Consider the following 26,824-nt stretch of genomic DNA (forward strand, 5'->3'; position numbering starts at 1 on the left):
TCCATCCATCCATCCATCCATCCATCTATCATCTATCCATTCATCTATCATCCATCCATCCATCCATCCATCCATCCATCCATCCTATAAAATCTATCTATCCATCCATCCTTCCATTCATCTATCCATCCATCCATCCACTCATCCATCCATACATCCATCCATCCATCCATCCATCCATCCATCAATCATCCATCCATCCATCCATCAATCATCCATCCATCCACTCATCCATCCATCCATCCATCCATCCATCCATCCATCCATCCATCCATCCATCATCCATCCATCCATCCATTCATCCATCTATCCATCCATTCATCCATCAATCATCCATTCATCCATCCATCCATCCATCAATCATCCATTCATTCATCCATCCATCCATCCATTCACCCATCCATCCATTCATCCATCCATCCATCCATCCATCCATCCATCCATCCATATATCCATCATCCATCCATCCATCATCCATCTATCCTCCATCCATCCATCCATCCATCCATCCATCCATCCATCCATCCATCTATCATATATCCATCCATCCATCTATCTGTCATAAAACACATCAATGCTGGTTTTAATTACATGTCTTTCTTAATAAATAAAAAGAGTTTGGCTCAGACTTGTAGGTCAACTCACACTTTAAAAGCATTCTTATTGGCGAGTAAAGGATGATAAAGTTTTGGACATTAAGCAAAGTAATCTCTTCTGTTATAAAACGGAAGTCACATTATAGAATGACGCAATGCTGAAGCTTTCTTATTCAGCAAAAAGAATAAAGTTTAGTAGAGATTCATGTCTGAGAGCCACAGGCAGCAGTCGATACCTTTACGAGGGTTTTACTCTCTGATTGAGCCACTTTCTGTCCGTCCAATCTGGCACCTGGCTCTCCAGCTCTCACTGAGCTCCCACACGTTACATCATGGCTCCTCGGCAATAAACTGTAATTAAGGTGACGTTTTATTGGCAATAAAAAGCAAACGTTTTACTGTAAATCTATATAAATGTTCCAGGACATATACCTCTATATATCCCTTCTGTGTCCGCCTTTAAATCTGTCCCAGTCGCCAGTAATGGATCGTGAAGTCAAGTATATACAGTGGCTGCGCAAAAAGAGGGGAAAGAAAATGTCGTAAATCTGATAAAAAATGAGTCTTTATTCATTAAAAACGTTACTGCAAAGCTTTGAGACATGAGCACGGTGCAGGATTCATCACAGAGGAGAGGAAAGAAGTAATATCACTCTAAAAATCAAATCATTGAAACGTCCAAGTTCCAGTAGTTCAAAGCCTTGAGTCATTTAGATGGACAGACTTTTCAGAGGGCAACATATTCATATTAAACCTACTTTTTAAAACTGGTCTTTTGTAATGTTCAAATTTTGAGATAAAAGTCATAATTGTGAGATAAAAAAGTCAAAATTGCAGTTGAAAATTATGACATAAAAAGTCATAGTTTTGAGATTTTAAAAAAAGTCATAAGATAAGTCAATTTTGAGATAAAAAAAAAGTCATAATTATGAGATAAAAAGTTGAAATAATGAGCTAAAAAGTCATAATCAGATTTAATATCACTCGAAAAATATAGTAATACAAGTAAAAGTGCTCATCATGCAGGGAAAATGCTTATTTTATGGTTGGAAGTTTGAAGTTTCTTGCACAATAATAAGACAAAAAGAAAAAGATAAAGAAAGGTGCAAGAAACCCAAAAGGGCTTATACAGGACCTCTACCTATATTAAAATCCATCCAGCAGCAAAAATTAAAACACAAGCACACCATACAAAATATTCAAATTCAAAATTACTTTATTTAAAGAGTTAGTCTGTTATCTCAATTGAAAAGTAGATAAGAATATCGTAAACAAACTATCCAAAAACAACTGTACATATATAATCTCGTTGAGATTAAAAAAACTCTTTTCCAAGAGAGACCTGAGACACTCAAGGAACCGCGACCAAGAGAAATTATTTCTTTATCCTTTAGAATCTATTTAAATTCACCGATTGTGATCAACTCGGACAATTTCAATTCTTTTTGCAGATTGTTCCATGATAAAGGGGCGGCCTGTCCACCTCTTTCATATTGTATGTGTGTTTTATACGTTTTGGACGGGTTGATGGCAAATTTCGTTATACTAGTACTTGTTACTCTGTGCAATGACAATAAAGGCTTCTGATTCTGATTCTGATTCATTGCCGATTCATAGTGATCCCGCATCCAACAGTCCACCAATTTTACGTCTCTAGTATAGTGGGACTTTGTAGAAACGCAGTCTAAAAGGCTCTTATAAAGTACCTGCAGCGCAGAGTAAATAGTGTAATCTCTACTGTGAGCTGAAGTGGAGTATCAGATCAACTAAACACACAGTTAAAGTATCTCAGCACTGATCTGAGTTCAGTATTTGAGTAAACGTCCCGAGCTTCTCTCCACCTCAGAGACTCGTCCTTGTGTTCAGACCTTTGGGCTTGTTATTTTTTCATCCGGCTGCTTTAAGCTCCAGAGTTGATTCTAATGAAAAGTAAAGTCAGTATTCCCCCGAGCTCCGTCGGGCTGCCTCTCAGAGTTTAACAAATTAAACACGCACACACACACACACACACACACACACACACACACGGCAGCAAACCGCCTCTAACTTTAGCTCTCTGCGTTCATTATTAATCTCTCTTCCGGCTCCTCTTTTATTCATGCTAACTAAAGTGCAGCGGCTGCCAGCAGCTATAAACAGTCAGACCTCCATCACGTCTTCTCAAACTCTTCTGACCAGGAGACGGACGGCTGGCAGGCCGGGCGGCCATGACGGTGCCGGCAGCCCCGTAGCCGCGGCGACAGGCTCAGCTGATCATTTTCTTTCTTTCTTTCTTTCTTTCGGGAGTGAGATCCATCCATGGTGGGATTCCACAGTCATTTAGCATAATGTAATATTAATGCGGCCACATAACTCGTTCCCCAAACTGGAGGAGGAGCTGTTTAATGCATGAGGCTGGAATTCAGTTTGCAGGCAGCAGCTTCATGGATTAATTTGTTTGTGTGTGGTCAAATTCTTTTATTTATCTGCTTCTGATGGATCACCTGGATCTCCTCACAGTGTGGAGGAAACACTCAGGTCCTTTACTTAAAGGGAGAGCTGAGATCTCCTCAAGTGTGGTTGAATTAGGTCCTTATTCACAGTCGGTGGGCAGCAGCTAAATGTCATTTAGACATCTAAAATCAGTTTAAATGTACGTTGTATTTAGAGTATTTTTGCTGCCTTACCTTGCCGTCAGACACCTTTTTCTGACAGAAAAAGACTCCATTGACAAAAACCAAAAACAGTCATTTTACCTTGTAGAACACAAGAGTTGCTGGTCTACAAACTTACTGTTTATTGTTACATGTTTTCGTGTGACTTTGTGCGCTATATTTTGCGGGAAAATCTGTGCCGGAAAGGCGAAGTGATATTCTGCCCTTTCATAGTGCAGTCCGACGTCGCAGAACGAGGTAGGAGGAGACGATTGTGACAGAGCAGCAGCAGTGCTGCGAGTTAGCACAGTGCTAACAGGCTAACAGTTAGCTCTGTAGCAGTGCAGTGTGTATGTGCTGCAGCAGGATGTGTTCAGTTAGTGATCTCTGTTTGTTAACAACAAACACCGGAGATTCTGTGCACAATTAGCGACAGCGACCGCTGTTGTTGTGCATGTTGCTGAACATGATTTCATTTCAGTTGAAGGCGTGTTACTGATGATACGTCACATATTTTACACCTTGTCGGCACTGATTAGGTACTGGTCTCAGGCTTACACACTTCAACTCCCACATACACAGATATGCATACACCCCCGCCCCCCCCAACCCACGCTTTCGACGCTTTGTACCTCCATCGAGACAAGCGGGTCTGTGATAGCTCCTTAAATGGCTGCAGGTCCAGATGGCTGCTTGCAGCTTTAATTTATCTTGTTTTAAGAGTTAATTTCTTATTTTAAGCGTTCAACATGCTTATTTCTAGATTTAATAATCTTAATTTAAGGAATCTTGTCAAGTGAAATTATCTGTCCATGCAGCAAGATCATTTCCCTCAGATTTAGTGTTTTTATCAGTTTTTTAGACACACCTTTTTGCAGTGTATGTGTGTTTTATACATTTTGGACGGGTTGATGACAAATTTCGTTGTCCTAGTACTTGTGACTCTGTGCAATGACAATAAAGGCTTCTGATTCTGATTCTGATTTATTGTCGATTCATAGTGATCCCGCTTCCAACAGTCCACCAGTTTTACGCCTCTGTGACGACCTCTGAAGGCGTTACAGAGCATCTTGCTTCTGGTACCGTCATCGTGCAGGCGAGACGTTACAGAGCCGTAAATGTCGCAGCTTGATACGGCACTATGAAAGACACAAACTAATCAATATAGACAGCAGTAGACCAACATCTACTTTGTTCTACCAGGTAATATGAGTGTTTTTGTTGATGGAGTCTGGTGGATTAGAAGAAAGGTTCTGTGACGCCTTTTGTACTCCATCAGAAAGCTGTTTAACATCAAGGCAAAGGAGTGAAAATATTCTAAATAAGAGTGTGTTTTTAGGTGTCTAGAACACACTAAAGTTGCTGACCTGTCCACTAAAATCTTAATCTGAAAAAGTAGCTGTCAGATAAATGTGTAAAAAAAATACAATATTTCCCTCTGAAATGTGTTTAAAGTCGCAGAATTTACAAGTAAAGTACAAGTACCTCAAAACGTGTGCTGGCACTGTGTGAATGTGTGTATTTTCCTCATGTTGATGATATTTTTCTGTGTTTTTGTCCCTCTGACAGAGTAAAGAGATCCTGTTTCAGCTTCAGGAAGACCTCATGAAGCTTCTGAACGAGCTTTACACCGTAAGTGATTATAAAAAGCCTGAAGAAAAAGTGTTTTAAATCCATTTGACAAAAGTCGACCAGACATTTCTAATTTATTTATATTTGAGCTTAAAAAACACTTCAATGTGAAATCAATGTTCCTGGACTGCTTTATCTGACTTTTCTTTTAATATGCTTAACATGTTTATAATGCAATCCGTGCATGAATATGATATCATAATCCTTTCATATATACAGAAATGAGCAGTTACACAATAATATTAATAATAATCTTCTTAAGCTCAATTTAAATATGTATATCACAAAATCTTAAAACCTCTTCAACACTCTGATATCTGCAGATATGCCATAAAAGACGGCACATAAAGCGTCAAATAAAAGGCAGAAATATTATTAAAGTACTATTTTCTGGTGCAGGATGAGTCAGAATCTTTAATAACTAAAAAATTGGTCAAAGGAAAGCCACAAAGGACATAAAAGAATCCGTTATAAGTGCAATATTGTCCTTCTTGCATTCAGAGATTTCTCTCTCGGCCGTCGTGAACTTCTGCTTTCTGACATGATTTTTCCGTCTGAAAGGAGCCTTAAAGGACTAAATGTCCTGATTACTGTCTGTCGAATGTCAAGGTTTATTCCGAGTTGGAGTTCCGGCCTTAAAAGCTTCTTGTCCAAACACAGAAAATCAGATTAGAGCGGACCTGATAACCTTGAGGGATAGAAACCGCCGGCTTTAGCTGTGAAATCTTGTTTTCTTCATTATTTAGACCGTCTGAGTTTCTGTGTGGGTGTCAGGGGGACCGACTTGGAGTGGTTCAGGTCCTTCCTGTCAGGGAGGTCTTTCTTTCTCTGTCTGTCAGGCTGAGGGACTCCACTTCGTCCTCCACCCCACTTTATTGTGGGGTCCCCCAGGGATCTATCCTGGGACCTATCAGAATATAAGAATAATCTTTATTTGTATAGCACTTTTCTTAACAAAGTTGCTACAAAGTGCTTTACAGGCAAGAGATAAAAACATAGAGGAAGACGGAAAAAAATACAATAAATCAACAAAGCAAAGTAAAGTGCAAGTTGGAATCACAAATGTCAAAACATAGAAAGTGGCAAGAGCTGGGGGAGAAAAACAACCAAGAGATTACGTAGTTAAAAAGGCTTTGCGATAAAAGAAAGTTTTCAGTATGGATTTAAAAGAGGCTAGTGATGCCGCAGCATGACTTTTAACAAGGGCCAAAAAGCGGAAACACATTACCCCAATCCTTGCGTCTTTGCACTGGCTCCCTGTTAATTGGAAGGAGTTATATTGATTGATTATATTGATTATTTACAATTGTACAACCTCTCTTGTCCTCTCCTCTCGGCTCTGTGTAAATAGTCTGCATTTGTAGCTTCACAGTTGTGCTGAGGAAGGAATTTAATGTTCCTTAATTGCTTTATATTTATGCTTTATAGTTATTCTAAACGATCTATTGATTTTAAGATTTAATTGTTTGTTTTTAAAGCTTTAAATGGACTGGCCCAACAGTACATCAAGGACCTCATCCAATAATAATAACAGCAATACCAGAGCAAGCAGAAAAGCAGAATTAAAGCATAAACATGTGATTTTGCCCCTTTAAGATAATGGCCTATGTCAAGTGTGTGACTTAAGCAGATTTATTTTGCCTAAGTCAAAATAAAATGTGACTTGCGCAATTTTTTGAACATGCCTTTGCGACATAAGCAAGATATGGTAACACTTTATTTTGAAGGTGTCTACATACGAGTGACATGAGCGTGTCATCAACATTAATGACACTTTGAAGTAACATTAATGCTCATGATACTTGTCATGTCATGTTTCTGACAGGCTTGTGTGACTCTTATGTAGACACCTTCAAAATAAAGTGTTACCATATCTTGCTTAAGTCACAAAGGCATGTTCTAAATAAATTGCCTAAGTCATTTATTTCTCTGAAGTAACATAATTTACACACAGTGTTATTACTATGACAATAGCCATCCTTTGTTACATCCTTTTTGAGTGAAGTGTGAAGTTTTTTGTGTTTACTGCAAAACTTGAAAAAATGAGTTAGGCGATTATTTTAATAGGGTGACAATTTGGTTTGTTTTATTTTTTTATGATTCTATGTACGGCACTTTGGAGATGTTTTTGTTGTTTAAATGTTCTATAAGAATAAAGTGGACTGGATTCTTCCACTCTGTGGCTCTGTCAGGTGATGAAGACGTACCACATGTACCACGTGGAGACCATCAGCGCTGAGACCAAGCTGCGGGAGGCGGAGCGCCAGGAGGGCCGCGTGAAGGGCACGTCGGGGACGGGCGGAGGGGTGGAGCCCGTGTTCGGCCTGCGGATAGAAGAACGCCACCAGAGACGCAACGCCGCCCGCAAGATGGAGAAGATGAGAGAGAAGGTACGGGCTGGATGCATCTTTCTCTCTCTTTTATCTTTGTTCTTCTAACTGAGGAGCCGAGGAAACAGGGACAGAGGAAACATGCTTTAAAAAAAAAAAAAAAAAAGCCTCTGAAATCACTGGGACTCCTAACTTCACCCATTAGATCATCATTTTCTTTATCATACTTACATACATCATCGATTAATTATTCCCATCCCTACTGAGATTCATCACGTTTTCTTCAGCAAATCCGTGTGTGCTCTGCAGACAGGAGCTGCTAATAGATCATTCTACATGCTTTTTAAGGTGCTAATATGTATTCTGTGCCGTTTTGAATGTCATTTGCACATCTTTTTTGTGCAAATAACAATGAACTTGTCTTAAGTAAAGCATGTTGTGCCCTAATGACCTATTTACCCATGCATACTGGGGGAAACCCCAGCAGTTTCAGGGCATATATATATATATATATTTTTTTTTTTTTTTTTTTTTTTTTTTTTTTTGCTCCCGTCACATTTTACTCACTGTGGCCTTGTTTTTTACTGCAGTAAGTGTTAAGTTGTTAAGTCCTGCAGCTCTGTGGAATCAGCACAATCATGGCTAGAAGGAGGGAGAACTGTTTTTTGTGCAGAATAAGACAGTTATAATGACATAAATCATAAAAAAGGAAAAAGTTAATTATCATATTTTACAAAATTTTGAATAAATTGGATCTATTTTGACAATATTTTTCCAAGTTCCCACAAGTGTTACCAATACATTTGGGGGAAAAATGTGCCTCACATGTTAAAAATATGAATTATTTACAATTGTACTACCTCTCTTGTCCTCTCCTCTCGGCTCTGTGTAAACAGCCTGCATTCATAGCTTCACAGTTGTGCTGAGAAAGGAATTACATGTTTCTTGAGTGTTTTATATTCATGCTTTATAGTTATTCTAAACGCTTTATTTGTGTGATTTTAATGAAATATCACTATTTTAAAGCTTATATTTGGTCACTTTTCCTGACAGAAATTGTTGATACACATAACTCATAACATAATGTTTTTTTTCACAGTTTCTAGTTTTGATAAATGTTGTATTTATTGGTGATAGAAGCTGTGTTGTGCTGTATTTACCCTGATTGACAGCTCTGTGGTGTCTTTTGATGCCTTGGAGTTTTATATTTGCAGCTTTGCATCTGTACTGCGACATTTATTTTTAGAAAAAGTGTAAATGATGTGAATATACTTCACATCAAAATCCCATGTGACTGAATATAAACAACACAGATGGATCATTAAAAAGTTTTATTTGCTGAGAGACAAACAGACAGAAGAAGAATGTTTCTGATGAATGTTGGCAGTTGTTTTCTGCTGGAACACAGTCTGATAATCTGTGTTTGTGTCTCCATCAGAGGAAGGCAAAGTACTCTGAGAACAAGCTGAAGACTCTTAAAGCCAGGAACGAGTATCTGCTGACTCTGGAGGCCACCAACGCCTCCGTCTTCAAATACTACATCCACGACCTGCCCGACATCATCGACGTGAGTTAACTGTCTGTTTCTTCTTCAGAGAGGACGGAGGATATAGTCAAATGGACTGGAGTAGCCAGTTTTGGACACATTTAACAGCAGTAATTGTTGATATTTGAGATAGCTATGACACTAATAAAGTTAGGAATAAGTATTTATGAAAGGCTGTAACCAGAGTGTGAAAAATCCTGATTAACACCTTGAACTATAACTTCTTTTTTTTTATAATAGAGCTGTGAAATGAGAGGAGCTGGAGGGATAAAAGAAGAAACTTTTTTGTTAAAATATGTTGAAGAAAATAGAACATAGAAATAAATAGATGAAAATAAATTATGACAGAAATACTCAGAACAGTCAGAAAAGATCACAGTAATATATTTTTTTAAAAATCACAATAAAAATGTTTAAAAATATATAAATTACACTAGTATATGAAAAAAATCCCAATAAAAATGTACAAAAATAATTAAAAAAATTACAGTCATATGAAATTAAAATGTAATAATACATTATGTAAGCGATAAATTAAATTAAATAAATCCAATCCCAGTAGTATGTAAAAGTTTAAAAAAAAAATAATAATAATAATATTTAATGCACTTTTTTTATATTATAGAGCTGTGAAATGAGAGGAGCTAGAGGGATAAAAGAAGAAACTTTTTTGTAAAAAATATGTATTAATTTTCTGCAGAAAACAAAACATAGATCATAGAAATAAATAAATAAAAATAAATTATAAATTATGACAGAAATACTGTCACAAAAGATGACAGTAATAGATGAAGAAAAGCATAATAAAAATATTTATAAGTATAAAAAATACAGTTATATATGAAAGAATCACTAAAAATATACAAAAATACTATGAAAATTACAGTTATATGAAATTAAAATTTAATAATTAATAACAAATTATATAAATAATTCAATTAAATTAATCCAATCCATCCAATCCAATCCCAGTGGTCTGTAAAAAAAATAAAAAAATGAAAAATTAATAAAACCTCCTGTAGTTTCTAATATTTAACGCACTTTTACGTCTTGGATCGACCTCTATCCAGCCAGGCTTTTTATTATTTATTATTATATTTATTAAGAATATTATTTTACTCACTCCCTTAATTGTATTTCTTTTTTAAAATTTAATTATTTTATTGTTTGTTATTTTATTAAGTTTTATTGATGTTATTATTTTATTAATCTAGTTTTTATTTCACTTTATTTCTTTTTTTTACTACTCTGTTATTATAGATTTTAAATCTTTTTTATTACATTTACTGTCTTCCGTGCATTGGTCTCAAATTATTAAATTGTTTTTTATGTTATTTTTTTTTTTTTAGAGCTGTGAACTGAGAGAAGCTGGAGAGATAGAAGATGAAACTTTTTATCAACAAATTTGATTGATTTTCTGCAGAAAAACAAAACATAGAAGATCGACATAAATTATAAATTATGACAGAAATACTGTCAGAAAAAATGACAGTAATAAATGAAAAAAATAAAAAATTACAGTTAGATATATATAAAAAAATAAATTTATATAAATTATAATTAAACAAAAATACAGTAATATATGAAATTTAATTTAATATTAATTAATTAATTAATTTATTAATTATATAAATTAAATTAAATTATTCCAATCCAATCCCAGTGATCTGTAAAAGTAAAAAAAATATATTATAATAATAATTCCTCCTGTAGTTTCTAAAATCTGACGCACTTTTAGATCCTGGATCGACCTCTATCCAGCCAGGCTTTTAAATAAAATATTATTTTATTCACTCACTTTATTGTATTTAAATTTAATTATTTTATTAATCTAGTTTTTATTTCACTCTTATTTTTTTTACCACTCTAACCGTTATTATAGCTTTGAAATGTTTTTTATTACATTTACTGCTATACATGCATTGGTCTCAAATTGTTTTTCGTTTTTTTTTTTTTTTAATGATCCACTCTCTCTTGAAACTCATCAGCAAAAAAGGTGAACAAATGCGTTAAGAAATATCTGGTTCTTTGATAAAAAGTCGGAACAAGGTTGTGTACAAAAAACTTTAAGCAAGAAGTAAACTACGACTCCTACAAAAGTGCATTTCAGCAGGAAATACCAGTCAGTGAGATTAAAATCTGCTGTTTGTTGCTACTGTGAAACTGCACTCTGAATTAATTCACCTTTAAATTCAGGCGTCAATTTTGGATGAATTAATTAATTTGTGCTGAAATATGACGATTAATACCTCTGAATATCCACCCAAACCGCACAAACAAAACTTGATTTTTTAAGGAATGAGGTCAAAGTATTATAATCAGTGTGACTGTTACCTTATCCAGGAGAGAACCTGTCTGTCTCCGTGTTAACTCTAAATCCTCTCCTCCTGCGTCCTGTGTGTCAGTGCTGTGACCTAGGGTACCACTCCAGTCTGAGCCGGGCTCTGAGGACCTACCTATCAGCCGAACTGAGCCTTGAAGCCTCCAGGAGGGCGGGCCTGGAGGTCCTGGAGGGGGCCGTGGAGGGCCTGGACCCGGCCCGGGACCGCCAGCGCCTGCTGGGCCTCTACCCCACCGCCTTCTGCCCGCCACAGCGCTTCAGCTTCCAGGCACACATGGGAGACGCAGTCAGTACCCACACACACACACACACACACACACACACACACACACACACACACACACACACACAGACACACACACACACACACACACACACACACACACAGACACACGCACACACACACACACACACACACACAGACACACACACACACACACACACACACACACACAGACAGACAGACAGACAGACAGACAGACAGACAGACAGATGTTTCTGACACACAGCTGTTAACACTTAGTCACAGTTTATATCAATACTGCTGAGACCCTGTGACTAAAAATAATAAATAAACACACTGGTGTGACTTCATTTTATTATTTTTTAAAATATTTATAAGAGAGAATTAGCATTATAACTCTGCTTTTTTTAAAAAGCAGAAAGCCATTTTTATTAATATTAATAATAATAAATCAGAGTCCAGTTTTCCCATTCAAGGAACTTGATTTGGTGTTTTGGTTCACAACATAAACATACAGTAAAAAAACAATGTGAGAAAATACTAAAGAATTACAGTAATATATGAAAAAATTACAATAGAATATGAAAAAATACTATAAAAAATCACAGTAATATATATTATGAGAAAAAAATCACAATTAAATATACAAAAAAGCTCTAAAAATTACAGTAATATATTAAATTAAAAATTTGTAAAAATATGGAAAAAAAATAGTATTACAAAATGGTATTACAATAAAAAAAATTTTAAAAATATGGAAAAAAATATTGATATATATATAAATAGTATAAAAATACAATTATAATATTTAAAAATACTTTAAAGTGCTTTGGGGAAAAGGATATGAAAAACTACTAAAATACAAAGAAATATTACAATAAGAATATTTTTTTAAAACTATATAAAAATAGTATTAGAATTACAATAAAATAATTAAAAAATATTGTTAAAAGTAGTATTAAAATTACAATAAAAATATGAAAGAAAAAAACTTTTTAAATGCTTTAGAAATTTTAAAGAAATATATGAAAAACTAATTAAGAAAAAACGTTAAAGAAATGACAATAAAAATTGAAAAAATATCCTATAAAAATACTACAAAAGATACAGTTAAAATATATAAAATATATATATGACACATACATTTCACTACCAGCTCAACAAGATCACTGATCTTTTTTTTTTTCTGGACGTTGATTTATTTCCTGATTATTGCTGCTGTTGTTCCATCAGGTGACCCAGATCGCCTCCCAGCCGCAGCTCCAGGCTGAACTCTCCCTCCGCCTCACACAGCTGCAGACCCGCCTGGCGTCTCTCAAGATCGAGAACGAAGAGGTCACACACACACACACACACACACACACACACCTTTCTTTATATTTCATAAAATAGTTTCTAGTACGTGAAGTGAAAAAAAGTGAAAAAAGTTAAGTAATTTACACAGCATTTAATTTTTTTTTTTTCATGATATGAACATAAGATATAATAATAATTATGAGCTATTTCAAGAAGAAAACACCTCCCTGTTACAAATTAAAATGTTTATCTGACAGTTACAAACTTTGCACAAAGTTATGGTAATTTATACTGTTTTAATGGGGCGATGATGTAGCAGATGTAGCCTCTAAAATAAACTGGTGGCATCTTGAAAGCGGCTCCGGCTCTGAGTCGTCGCTGTTGTTGTTGTTGTTGTTTACATTGTGTGCACAGAGGGCAGCTGTTGACTGGCCCTGAAGGGCAAAAACACGCCGAAGGAGTCCAGATTAATGAGCTGCATCTGCACCAACACTCACTGATCATCATGTACAAATAACAGCACTTTTACACCCATTATCCTCTCTGAATACAAACACACACACACACTTCATCAAACGTTTCACAAACTCCACCCTGAAACAATTCATAATTAATAAGCTGTGATCCGTGAAGCTTTGAGCTGTGATGACATTTATTAAGGTGCTCAGTCCAGCAGAGCACAATGTTGAGTTTGGTGTTTTTTAAGGTGGAAAAATGGAGTCACATGCAGCTCTGAGCTTGAATCTATCAAAGTGTCTGCAGCAGGAGATCACTGTGATGTATGCAGCGTTTCAGGGAGTCATTTGGCTCTGACCTACAGCAGGAAACACTCTCTCTCTGCAAAAAGCACCAAGGTCCTCTCCAGCTCACAGCACAGAACAGCTTTCTGACTGAGGTGGTGGGATGTTCTGTCTCTCAGACCACACTGCTAAAAAGGTGTGTCTAAAAACAAGATCAAAACACTAAATCTGAGGGGAATGATCTTGCTGCATGGACAGATAATTTACCTTGACAAGATTTCTTAAATTAGGATTGTTATATATGTCCTTTATTTAACCCTTTAAAAGTCTCGTTGAGATTAAAAAAATATCTCTTTTCCAAGAGAGACGTGGCCAAGAAAGCAGCATAAAAAGTGACAAGCTACAACATTTAAACACAGTTAACTGATAAATCTAGAAATAAGCATGTTGAACGCCTTAAAATAAGAAACTAACTCTTAAAACAGAGTCGTTAAGAAGAACCGCCGAGTCTCCAAAAGTCTCCAATAACACCAGAAAAAGTCGATGGATAGTCGCTAAGGGGGTCTGAAAAGTTGCTAAATATAGCAACAAATTCGCTAAGTTGGCAACACTGCTTCACCGGCTTTTACAAATGGTGTGTTGTTGTTGTGTAGAGTACTACGTCACGTCCTGCTTAGCGATCTATCCATTCAGTAACCAGGATTTTTTCAGAGGAGAAAAATGGCCCTGCTCTTCTACAGGGACAAAAAAAGTCCCGACAAAAGTCCACTCAGGACGACTCGTATTTAAATTAGGAACGTTTCGGCGAGTGAGACCCGCCTCATTCTGGGTATTGGGCGGTAGTGGGAACAGCCTTTATGCTAGAGTCCACAGTGTCTTGCAGGAACCGCTGCAAGGTGCTCGCTGGTTATTTATTTAGGCAGCTACATGAAACCTTAACTATGCGTCCACCCCCTTGGTGGTTGGTGGACTACTGGTGTAGAAAGTGCTTGATTAGATCTGCAGGAGAGCCGCATTTTAAAATGGAAATATCGCCGACGATCAGGTTAATTTAATCGTGGTGGCCAAAATCGTGATCACGATTAAAATTTGTTTAATTGTGCAGCCCTATGTTAAACTTTTGATTATAGAGTTAAAAAATATGAAGATATACACTTTGATATAATAGAAATTCAAAGGGTTCTTTGTAGGATTTCGCCTTGATTTATCAGGTAGTTAACACCGAGCCAAAAAAAAACTAAAGACAATTCCATTTGGCTTTTTTTTAATCACTAATCAGAAGGAATACCACCTTTAACCTTGTGTGTGCTCCTGCAGGTGAAGAAGACGTGGGGGGCGACTCTGACCACGCTGCAGGACATGACGGTGCTGGAGGACTTCGACGTGTCCCAGAGCTTCACCCACAGCCCGTCCTCCGAGTCGGTCAAGTCCAGCGTGTCGGACGGATACTTGAACAAACCGAGTCTGGCCAAGAAACGAGCCAACCAGCACGAGACGGAGCTCTTCTACTTCACCGTGAGCAAACAGCCCCGATTCACCCAGAACATCCCCCTAACCCTTTAATGCACAACATGGGTCTAAAGTGACCCGATATTTATGAGTTTTTATGTTCTATATCTTTGCAATAAATTATTTTCATTATTCAGTATTCCAGGTTTTCCTCAATTAGTTTGTTTTTGATCATCATACATCCTAATTTTAAGTTTTTCTTTATTACTTTTTTAATAAAATCCCTTTTTGTGTCACTACTCTTCTAATGCACAACATGGGTCAAAAATGACCTATATCCATTTTTTAGCGAAGTAGCTTGCTAAACTAACTACTTAGCTAACTTCTTGGCTTAGATAAGTAGCTTGCTAAGCTAGCTACTTAGCTAACTTCTTGGCTAAGTAGTTAGCTTAGCAAGCTACTTAGCCAAGTAGTTAGCTATGTAATAATACAAAAACAAGATATTTAAAGAATACTTGGAATATTCAATCATAAAATAAGTTGATATCAAAAGATAGAGCACAGAAACACACAGCAGCATTAAATAACATGGGGAATGAATGAGGGTCATTTTAGACCCATGTTGTGCATCAAAGAGTTAAAAATGCTCAAAAACTGATTAATTTTATGTCTTAATCCTCAGAAATTTCGCGAGTATCTGGATGGAAGTAATCTGATCTCCAAGCTGCAGGCCAAACACGACATACTGAAGAAAGCTTTAGCAGAAGGTGAAACTCTCTCTCCACTTTATAATATGACAGTAATCAGCATTTATTACCTTTAAATCTTTCTTCTGTTTCCCTCACAGGATATAAAGCTGAGCTGCTGACTACCAGGTATTATTATTATTATTATTATTTACTCTCCATGTTAATAATAAGTGTTGGTTGTTCCTGTGAGACTGAGACACTCCTCTTTCTCTCTTTCTCTCTTTCTCTCTTTCTGCTCGTTCCAGTCGTGGGCGGAAGAACTCCCACAGCAAGCACCAGGTAGAGTTTCACTTCTGTCACATTCAGCTTGTTTCTCTGTGTGTTTCTGGTAATAGTCAGGTGTTGTTTCCACTGTGGAGGGAGGAAACATGCCCCTCAATTATTTTATAGTAAGAAAACACATCCAGCCTGCTACCTGATCCTCTGATGGGAGGACGCATGCAGGTTTCCTTCAGCTAAAGAACAATAGAATCTATTTCTGTGCACTGCAAAAAAGGTGTGTCTAAAAACAAGATAATATATATATACAAAATCTCAAGTAGTGCATGGTGGTCTGTGTAGGAGGTCTAAACATGGGCTTCAAGACCTGATTCTGGAGTTACAGTTTGCAGGGAAATGGTTATTAGTTCACTTATAAATCTCTGAAAAGTAATTAAATGCATGTCGACATACAGAATTTCCAATTGTACAAAAACCTGGTTTACCTTGAGATTACCAGATCCTATTTTAAAGCATCAAGCTTTAGTAAAGTTTGTAATTACACTGCAAAAATGGTGTGTCTAAAAACCAGATAAAACACTAAATTTGAGGGAAATGATTTTGCTGCATGGACAGATAATTTCACTTGACAAGATTTCTTAAATTAAGATTATTAAATCTAGAAATAAGCATGTTGAACACTTAAAATAAGAAATGAACTCTTAAAACAAGATAAATAATCTAACACTTCTAAATCTTAATTTTTTTTATCTAACAAATAATCATCAGGTCACTCTGCTTGGGCCAGTTCATCGCTGCTTGCAGCTTTAATTTATCTTGTTTTAAGAGTTAATTTCTTATTTTAAGCGTACAACATGCTTATTTCTAGATTTAATAATCTTAATTTAACCCTCTGGGGTCTCTCATCGTGCCGTCCTGATCAGATCATGTGACGTTTAACAAAAAAAACGAGTTCCCATGGAGCACTGCTATCAACTTCACTCCAAAGTTCAGATTTGAAACTGTCTTCCAATTTTTCTTTGACATTCCTAGGTAATGTAAAACCAAAGATATGTTGGTTTTAATTTGATAGTACAGAAATATTTGAGCGTTGATGTAGCTCTCTCTCTGAGTTGCAGCTAACAAGGGAAAAAAACCTATAAATATACATGTTTTTATGGGACTTTTTTGTACATAGTTTAATTATATTTAAATGTTACCTTTTTATATGTTCATATTTATATCCTATGTTTACATTTTCAAGTTCCAAAACAGTTCGGATTTCATGATTTTTGTGTATTTTTGGGCTCAGTATGTTGATAAAGTAGGTTAAAGTGAGAAAGTAATTGTGAGATCATATAGGTGAAGAAAAACTAGATACCAAATATGGGTATAGTAAACATTTTTTATGTGGTACATGAAGGGCAAAATCAAAAGTGTTCAAAAACGGCCAAAATAGGCTCAGAGCCCAGAGGGTTAAGAAATCTTGTCAAGTTAAATTATCTGTCCATGCAGCAAGATCATTTCCCTCAGATTTAGTGTTTTATCTTGTTTTTAGATGTCCTTTTTGTTGCAGTGTGGTCTAAACAATAACCAACTATCACTGCTGTCTGTGTTACAGGATTCAACCAAAGCCATACCTTTGCTTGTGGAGAGCTGCATCCGCTACATCAACCTACATGGTGAGTTTTAATAATCAGATTTGATTTGATTTATCAATATCAACGAGAGCTGCAACCATTAGTCGACAGAAAAATGTCAGGAAATGTTGTTTTCTGCTTCTTAAATATTGATGTTTCATGCTTTTCTTTGTTTTATATCATATTAAACTGAATATATTTTTATTTTTGATGGATAAACAAGACAACAAGTTGGAATTTTTGACCCTGGGATGGAAATTGGTCATTATTTTGTGACATATTATAGACCAAACAAGGATTTAGAAAATATTTGGCAAATCAATCAATAGTGAAAATAATTAAAGCTGCTATTTTGCAAAATCCAAAGTATCTGCAGGTGTTGAAAAGTGTCGAAAAGCCACAAAAAGTATTAGAAATTAATAAATTAATCCATAAAAGATTTAAATACTTTCTCTTGCTTTCTGTTGACACTAATTTTAATTTTATTCTTTCACATTTTAAACATTATGATTCTAAAACAGGTGTAAAAAATACAGTTTATGTGGTGTTAATATAGTATTAAAGGGTTGTTTTTGTAGCCTGGTGAACCTGTAATAAATAAATTAATGATTAATGAATTATTATTGCTTCCATTACTTTATTTATTATAAACAATTCATTTTTTTTTAATTAATTTTATAATATTTATTTATTAATTTTTCCTTTACCGTGTTCTTTTAATGTGTTTTTAACAATATTTTGGTTTATATGGAAAAGGAACTTGGCAGCACCATGTTTTATCTTTAAGAAGTGATGCTTCACAATAAAAACATCTGAAAACAATATTTGTAAGGATAGTTTTTCCTTGAAAAACACATAATTAATAATTCCCTGTAGACTTAAAAGGTCAAAAGTTTGTATTTATTTGCAGGTTTTAACCAATTCAAGTTCTGAAAGCCTAAAGTATTATAACATGCATAGAAATCTATGAATAAACTAATTCTACCCACCAGTCGACATGATGCAAACTCTCTTAGTTTTGCATATAAAAGAAAAAAATCAAAGAATACGCCATATAGAAGAAACAGAAAATCGTGATAAAAAGACAAAATATGCAACATTTGGTAAAGATTTAGATTTCTTCACGTTGTAGAAAGATTCTAGAGTTCAACAGTATTTATTGTTAATTTTACACTGTGATATGATAGAAAATCACAGGAATTTTTGCAGGATTTTTAGTAAAAACTTTTAGTAAAAAAAAAAAAAGTTATTGTCTATAGTTTGGTCTATAAAATGCCACAAAAAATGACAAATTTCCATCTCAGTTTCATAAATTCCAAGGTGATTTCTTGTTTAATCCATCAAAAAGAGAAATAGTGATGCTAACAGCAGTGAAGTGACTCTGAGGTTGAAACTCTCTGGTCTGTTTCAGGTCTTCAGCATCAGGGCATCTTCAGGGTGTCGGGCTCTCAGGTGGAGGTCAACGACATCAAGAACTCCTTCGAGAGAGGTGAGCAGTTTTTTTAATCTTTATTGACAATTAAGGAACATCACAATCATGAGGTCAGACAAAAAGGGATTTCAAGAAACAAATAAATGTCATGAAACACAGAACTAATCAGGAGAAATAATAGTAAAAAAGAAAAGAAGAGAAAAAAAAGGTACATACCTTGGTCACACAGAGAATATGAAGTACATAAAGTCTGTACATTCACTGATAATGATTTAAAAGAATCATAAAGTTATTAGATATTAAGGTTATACATTCATCAGGCTGCCAAAATATTGAAGAAATAGTTAATTTTAATAACTATTATTTTAACACCTTAAACTTTGAGAAATCTGTGTTTGTGTATAAAGAATTTACAAGAGAGAATCAAGAAATTGGTTACAAATTCAACAGATTTGTTACAATGAGTAAAATAACAAAGAACATATTTTTTGGTGAGTAGGTATGAGACACTAAGAAAGTTAGATAAATTATTCCTCAAGTCCATCATTCACAAAATGATGATAATGTGATAATAAAATATGATAATTTTCTATGCCCATTGTCGCCCTCGCTTCGTGTTCTGTCTTGAAAATAATAGATATTAACAAAATAAAGAAACAGATAAAGAATGACGTTTTCTCACTTGTGATGCTGAGTCACGTGACGTGTGGTCATTGCCTTGCCCCCTTTAGACGGTCAGATCGCTGTCACAGAGGTCAGGTCACGTGACGGACACGTTATGTTTTGATAAATCTTGCAAGATGAAACGGCCATCAAAGCTCTCCGGTGAGCAGTATCGAAAGAGAAGAACAGAGGAGAAGTCCCAATCTTTTTTTAAATGCCTTTTTGTGTGAAGATGTTTCATTTGTATTAGCTTGTTAGCTAGGTTGAAATAAAGCAATGCTAGCTTAACACAGTTAAGCACATTTTTTGCATTTTGCATTTTGCATTTTGCATTTTGCAGGTTCGCATTTTCATTGTCTCTCTTGTCTCTAACTTTGTTAGCGTCTCCAGCTTTGCTTCTTTGACAATTGACTTGTAAGTTAATAATTATATAGACAGACAGTTGTATTATGTAGCCTGGTTGGCACCATGGGCAGACAAAAACGGGAGTTCCCTCCTCCGTGAAACAGCAAGCGGAGCTGTTCAACACCAATGGATCTCGCCTAGGGAACCAAATGGGCTAGAGCCGGCTCTGTGCATGAGCAATATATTCCTCCACATCACAGAAGACACATTTACTATCCATATCCATAAACTTAGATAGCATTGAATTGCAAGGGTAGATTTTGTGTAAAAAGTTTAAGTGTATTTCTTTAATCTTATTAGAGATGTAACATTTATAAGGCAGTAACCATTATTAGCTTTCTTCCAGTCAACATCATCAGTTAACTCATCCCAGTAGAGTTTCCCTCTTGGAGACCTGCAGGTCACATGACCCTCAGCTTCAGCTGGGTGATGATGTCACTGACTGCTCTGTGTCGTCGTCCAGGTAACGACCCGCTGATCGACGAGGAGAGCAACCACGACATCAACTCTGTGGCCGGAGTGCTGAAGCTTTACTTCAGAGGTCTGGAGAACCCGCTGTTCCCCAAGGAACGCTTCAACGACCTCATCTCCTGCGTCCGTGAGTCCAGACGCCTCTTCAAAAGATTCATATTTATAGATCCGGAGAGTGAGAATAGGGCTGAAATCTTCCATCCAGACATAAGAAGATTCATGGTTCAGTGGGTTCATTGTGTGCTCAAAAAGTTACAATTCTGATTGTCAACGATGCACAGATTGATTTTGCATGTGCAACTAATTGTGACTATAACTTTCTACTAAAACTTACTTACTGCATTCTTGATGCAAAGGCGATATTTAAAGCTGCCACATGGACGATTAAAATCAGAGAGATTTCACTCAGCTGCAGAAACTTTCTGGGCCTGATTATGCTGTAATATAATTAGCATAATATCTTCTGGACTTTCTCAATTCACGAGGATATCAGCAGCTGCAATCCGTTCTGTATGAATCTCTCCAGCCCACACACACACACACACACACACACACACACACACGTCTCCTCTCAGTTTCATTGTCTTTGTTCCTCTTTGTCTTATTGAAACTCATCTCCTCCTCAGCGGAGACACAGAGCTTCTTCTTCTTTCCTCCAGGATGTTACAGACACCTCTCTCTCTCTCTCTGTCTCCATGATGATGATGATGATGATGAAGGTTGTGATGTGTGTTTGTTGCCGCAGGGATCGAGAACATGTACGAGAGAGCTCAGTGCATCCGTAAGATCCTGCTGGGCGTCCCGAGGGCCACGCTGGTGGTGATGCGTTACCTGTTCGCCTTCCTCAACCAGTGAGTTCCCCTGAAACAGAATCAGCCCCTGTAGAACCTGATAATGTAATAAATTCCAATAATGTAATAAAAATCTGCGCTTGAGTCCATTGAAAATGTAATAAAACCTGATAATGTAATAACTTCCCGATAATGTAATAAAGTGCATTTCCCAATAATGTAATACACTTTTTTTTACCAATAATGTAATAAAGTATAACATTAATGGAAGGTTATTACATTATCAGGTTAGCCTTCATTTCGCAAGTCCTGATAATGTAACAGCAGACCACCCATTACTTGGGTTCAAGTGGTGATACTGTGTAAGCAACTCTAGCTCAAGAGCTCTAGCGCCACCAACAGGTCAAAGTTGAATGTTTAGTAACTTTTGACCCGTTCATCCGTTTTTCACAAACGAGGTATGGGTGGTCTGCTGTTAAATTATTACAATATTGGGGAATTATTACATTATCAGGACTTGCAAAATGAAGGCTAACCTGATAATGTAATAACCTCCCATTAATGTAATACTTTATTACATTATTGGTAAAAAAAAAAAAAAGTGTATTACATTATTGGGAAATGCACTTTATTACATTATCGGGAAGTTATTACATTATCAGGTTTTATTACATTTTCAATGGACTCAAGTGCAGATTTTTATTAGATTATCGGGGTTGTTACATTATCGGGGTTATTACATTATCGGGAAGTTATTACATTATCAGGGTTATTACATTATCGGGAATTTATTACATTATCAGGTTTTATTACATTTTCAATCGACTCAAGTGCAGATTTTTATTACATTATCGGGAATTTATGACATTATCAGGTTCTACAGCCCCTCACAGTTAATGATGATTCCTCTCACATTCTCCCACAATTGTTCCCAATCACACCAGGTTGGGAGAGGCCCTGAAGCCCTCTCGTAGTAGAGTGCACACTCTGCAGCCTCTCCAGTAAATATAGAAGAGTGTGATGTGCAGGTGTGATGCAGCAGCAAGCTGATGTATCGCTGCGTTTATTAGCAGCACGCTGAAGAGGAGACAAGGAGAAAATGTTTCTGTTTCCATCACGGGAAACAATGTGTTCCCTGCACTTTAACATCAGTATTTTTATTAAAACACACATTTAAAAGCAGTAGTTTGTTTGCCAAATGCAAATGAATTGGCAGGAAAGATGCCTGAATTATTCTGCAGCAACAAAAGAGAGAAAGACTGAGTTTTTTCTGCAGGAAGAGAAGCAACATTTACTGAATCCTCCGTTCAGCTTCAGTGATTCTCATTGAGGGTTTCTCTCACTAAGCTTTGCATGTTCTGCTGTTCAATATTCTGATATAATGAAAAAAATATCTGCTTCTGTGCTGCACAGTAAGATTTGGCTTTTCATCATCGATTATTCTGCAGAATAGGGTTTATTATAGAGCTGATATCGAGACATTTTCCATGGTTTTCTTGATAATGATTTTGGTTATTATCAAGAAGATCATGGAAAATGTCTAGATATCAGCTCACTTTTAATGTCATAAATCTGTGACTTTTTTCTCCAAGATTTGCCACATTTTTGTCATAAATCTGCAACTTTTTTCTCCAAGATTTGCCACTTTAATCTCATAAATTTGCCACTTTAATCTCATAAATTTGCCACTTTTTTCCCATAAATCTGCAAGGTAATAAAGGTATTTATAGATGATTTTTTGAGGATATATGGATCCAAAAGGAGAGATTAGATCAGATTTGAGAGGAGCTTTAATTTAAAAAAAAAAAAAAAGTAAACAAACAGTAAAAACTAGAAATATAAAAGAAGGTATTAGCAATTAAACAAGTAAAATATATTTTAAAAAATATATTTTTTTTAAAAAACAAAACATTTTTATGTTAAAATTTTAAGTTTGAAATCTTTACTAAAAAACAAACTGATGTTTTCTAAATTCATCCTAACTTTTGGCGTATAATTCTAGATGCAGAAACCAGCAGGTGTAAAGAAAAATATAAAATCAGCTGTTCTAAATGGGCCCAAATTGGGATATAAAACATGTATTTAATAGTAATACTGCCCCTCCCCCCCCTGCAGCCTCTCCCAGTACAGTGACGAGAACATGATGGATGCTGGGAACCTGGCCATCGTGTTCGGGCCCACGCTGCTGCCCACGCCCGACACGCTGGACCAGGTGGCCTGCCAGGCGCACGTCAACGAGGTGGTCAAGACGGTGATCCTGAACCACGACAACATCTTCCCCGACACCAAGGAGCTGCCGGGTCCCGTCTACGAGAAGTGTATGACCGGAGACCAGTACTGGTCAGTGCTTCCACTAATATCCTCCTGTTATTACTGTTCTTCTGTTTGGTAACCTCCTGGACCCTGATATAGCTCATACATTTTCCATTTTCCACTCATAAATCTGCCACTTTTTTCTTCTAGATTTGCCACCTTAACCTCTTAAATTTGCCACTTTTAATCTCATAAATCTGCGACTTCGTTCTCCAAAATTTGCCACTTTAATCTCGTAAATTGGCCACTTTTTTACTCATAAATCTGCAACTTTTTTCTCCAAGATTTGCCACTTTAATCTCATAAATTTGCCACTTTTAATCTCATAAATCTGCTACTTTTTTTTTTCAAGATTTGCTACTTTGATCTCATAAATTTGCCACCTTTTTCTTCTAGATTTGCCACTTTAACCTCATAAATCTGCAATTTTTTTCTCATAGATTTGCCACTTTAATCTCATAAATTTGCCACTTTTTTTTCTAGATTTGCCACTTTGACCTCGTTAATTTGCCACTTTTAATCTCATAAATTTGCAACTTTTTTCTGGGAATATTACCCCCCTCCTCTGGGTCTGTATTATTATTATTTTTCCATCCTTGGCCCTAATACACCGTCGTATAAATCAACTATTTGAAACATATTTTCATGCGGTTATGGTATTAAAATCCTCTCTGTGTGTTGTGTTTTCCACAAACTAAACTCTTGACTCTCTGCTGGAGCTGCATTGTTGCATAAACGTCCTCAGACTCTTCATTAGCAGCGAGTCTCCATCTGTGCATCCTCGCTTTTGTTCCCATGTCGAACGTCGATCTGAGCTTCTCCTCCTCTTCTTCTCCTCCTTCTCCTTCTCCTCTCTCTCCTCCTCCTGCAGCGAGAGTCCGTTCAGCGAGCCGGGGGCGCTGGAGGAGGCCGAGCCCGACGGCGGCACCGAGACCCAGACCAGCGACGAGGGTACGTGTGACCTCTGACCTTCACACAATATCGCCCCCACACTCCCAATCCCTCTGTGTGTGTCCTGGTGGAGAGAGGGTTGCTACGGCAACAGCAGCCATGGAGACACCCCCCCTCCCTCCCTCCCTCCCTCCCTCCCTCCCTCCTGTTCTCCACACCCCTCCCTCCTCTTTATCTATCTGCATTAATAGAAAAGACTTGGCGTGCTCTCTGATTGGTCGAGCTGCCGGAGGAACAAAAGCTGCAGAGACGGATGATTGACAAGTTCAGATTCTGATCTTCTCTCTCTCTCTCTCTCTCCCTCTCTCACTTTCTCTCTATCTATCTATCTATCTCTCTCTCTCTCCCTCGCTCTCTTGCTCTCTCTCTGTCTTTTATTTTTTTCGTTTTTGAGAATGCAATGTGATTGTTTTAGTATTTACAAATTGCATTTAGCAAATAAAGAGGTTTTGAAAATTAAAAAAAAATTCTCTCTCTCTCTCTCTCTCCCTCTCTCTCTCTCAGAGGGTGAGGGTGTGGAGGCGGTGGCGAGGTTCGACTACGTGGGCCGGTCGGGCCGTGAGCTCTCCTTTAAGAAGGGAGCGTCCCTGCAGCTCTTCCAGCGAGCGTCACATGACTGGTGGGAGGGGCGCCACAACGGGAACCACGGCCTGGTGCCGCACCAGTACATCGTGGTGAAGGACAGGCGAGTCCAGCCGCAGCACACGCACACTGCTCATTTATATCATTAAAAAATATATATTTTTCTCTAATTGTCTTGCTTTGAGTGGGGGTTTTACAGTAAATAAAATGGTAATATTTATCATTTTCTTAGGTATAAGTATGTTTTTATAGTATTTTCTGATGACACTATAACATTAATCCTAAACTCAAGGAAGAATGGATTTAATCACATTATTTTATTATTCTAGACTTAAGTTTCAGTCTCTAAACAACAAAAGATTGGTATTAGATTTTTTTTTCAAAGCTTTAAAATGACCCTTTAATTAGATTTTTTTTATTTTTAAATTGGGGCTTAGAATTATTAAAAATATATTCTGGCCATGCCAGCTTTAAACAGACCCTTTGATGACATTTTAATAAATGAATGAATAAACACATTTAACAAAACATTAAATTAATTAACAAATATATAATATATATTTTGATCATGCAAATATTAAAAACAACTCTTTAACTCTGCTCTATTTTTATTAAAAATATATGTTAACCACACAAACTTTAAACAGACCCTTTGATGACATTTTCATAAATTAATTAATAAAAAAATTAACAAAATATTAAATGAATTAACAAATAAATAATATATAAGTCTTTTATGTGATATTATATTATATGTTATTAAATAATATATATTTTTGACCATGCAAACTTTAAGCAGACCCTTTGATGACATTTTAATAAATAATAAATAAATTAACAAATAAATAATATATATTTTGATCATGCAAGTATTAAAAACAACTCTTTAATTCTGCTCAATTTTTATTTAAAATATATTTTAACCACACAAATTTAAACAGACCCTTTGATGACATTTTAATAAATTAATGAATAAACAAATTTAACAAAATATCAAATTAATTAACAAATAAATAATATATATTTTAACCATGCAAACTTGAAGCAGACCCTTTGATGACATTTTAACAAATCAATTAATAAACAAATTAAACAAAATATTAAAATTAATAAACAAATAAATAATATATATTTTGACCATGCAAGTATTAAAAACAACTCTTTAATTCTGTTCTGTTTTTATTAAAAATATATTTAAACCACACAAACTTTAAACAGACCCTCTGATGACATTTTAATAAATTAATTAATGAACAAAATATTAAATTAATTAACAAATAAATAATATATATTTTGACCATGCAGGTATTAAAAAAACACTCTTTAATTCTGTTCTATTTTTATTAAAAATATATTTAAACCACACAAGCTTTAAAGGGCCCTTGTATCATGCTTTTTATTCTGTGTATTGAACATTTAACATTAAAGCTCAGCAGGTTAACTGGAGCTCTGAGTGTCTCGTTGACTGATTGACGAGCTGCACTGATGATCAGCTTGTTGATTAACGGACTTATCGGACTCAGGCGCTCTCTAACTGCTCCTTATTGATCCGTTAATTGATGATTGGTGTGTGTGTGTGTGTGTGTGTGTCCTCAGGGCCGACGTCATGTCCGACACGCTGAGCCAGAAGGCGGACAGCGACGGCGGCAGCAGCAGCACCGACGACAAGAGGTCCCGCAGCGAGCTGAGCTCCCCGACAGACATCCGACCCCCCGAGACCTACAACAGGTCCGTCATGTAAGACTCCAGACGCTCAGGGGACGCTTTCAGCTGGCGCCTCTAAAAATACCTGAGAATCATCACGCCGTTATCACCTCCAGCC

General features: G+C 36.2%; 1 protein-coding gene across 2 annotated transcripts in view; it reads left to right on the plus strand.

Moving 5' to 3' along the window:
* Positions 1–26,824, plus strand: part of LOC131960317 (SLIT-ROBO Rho GTPase-activating protein 1-like) — a 52,512-nt gene that overhangs the window by 18,846 nt on the left and 6,842 nt on the right. The window contains exons 5-21 of one of the 2 annotated variants that reach the window (XM_059325491.1): positions 4,799–4,861; positions 7,054–7,251; positions 8,630–8,758; positions 11,143–11,364; positions 12,556–12,657; positions 14,676–14,873; positions 15,490–15,574; positions 15,655–15,682; positions 15,802–15,835; positions 17,376–17,436; positions 18,806–18,883; positions 20,358–20,492; positions 21,111–21,216; positions 23,272–23,496; positions 24,341–24,420; positions 24,925–25,105; positions 26,599–26,739. In XM_059325491.1, coding sequence (XP_059181474.1) covers positions 4,799–4,861; positions 7,054–7,251; positions 8,630–8,758; positions 11,143–11,364; positions 12,556–12,657; positions 14,676–14,873; positions 15,490–15,574; positions 15,655–15,682; positions 15,802–15,835; positions 17,376–17,436; positions 18,806–18,883; positions 20,358–20,492; positions 21,111–21,216; positions 23,272–23,496; positions 24,341–24,420; positions 24,925–25,105; positions 26,599–26,739 — 2,066 coding nt within the window. The remainder of the gene's footprint in view (positions 1–4,798; positions 4,862–7,053; positions 7,252–8,629; positions 8,759–11,142; positions 11,365–12,555; positions 12,658–14,675; positions 14,874–15,489; positions 15,575–15,654; positions 15,683–15,801; positions 15,836–17,375; positions 17,437–18,805; positions 18,884–20,357; positions 20,493–21,110; positions 21,217–23,271; positions 23,497–24,340; positions 24,421–24,924; positions 25,106–26,598; positions 26,740–26,824) is intronic. The other variant, XM_059325490.1, reaches the window with a different exon arrangement.

This window comes from Centropristis striata, chromosome 22 (genome assembly GCF_030273125.1).
Source record: "Centropristis striata isolate RG_2023a ecotype Rhode Island chromosome 22, C.striata_1.0, whole genome shotgun sequence".
NCBI lineage: Eukaryota > Metazoa > Chordata > Actinopteri > Perciformes > Serranidae > Centropristis > Centropristis striata.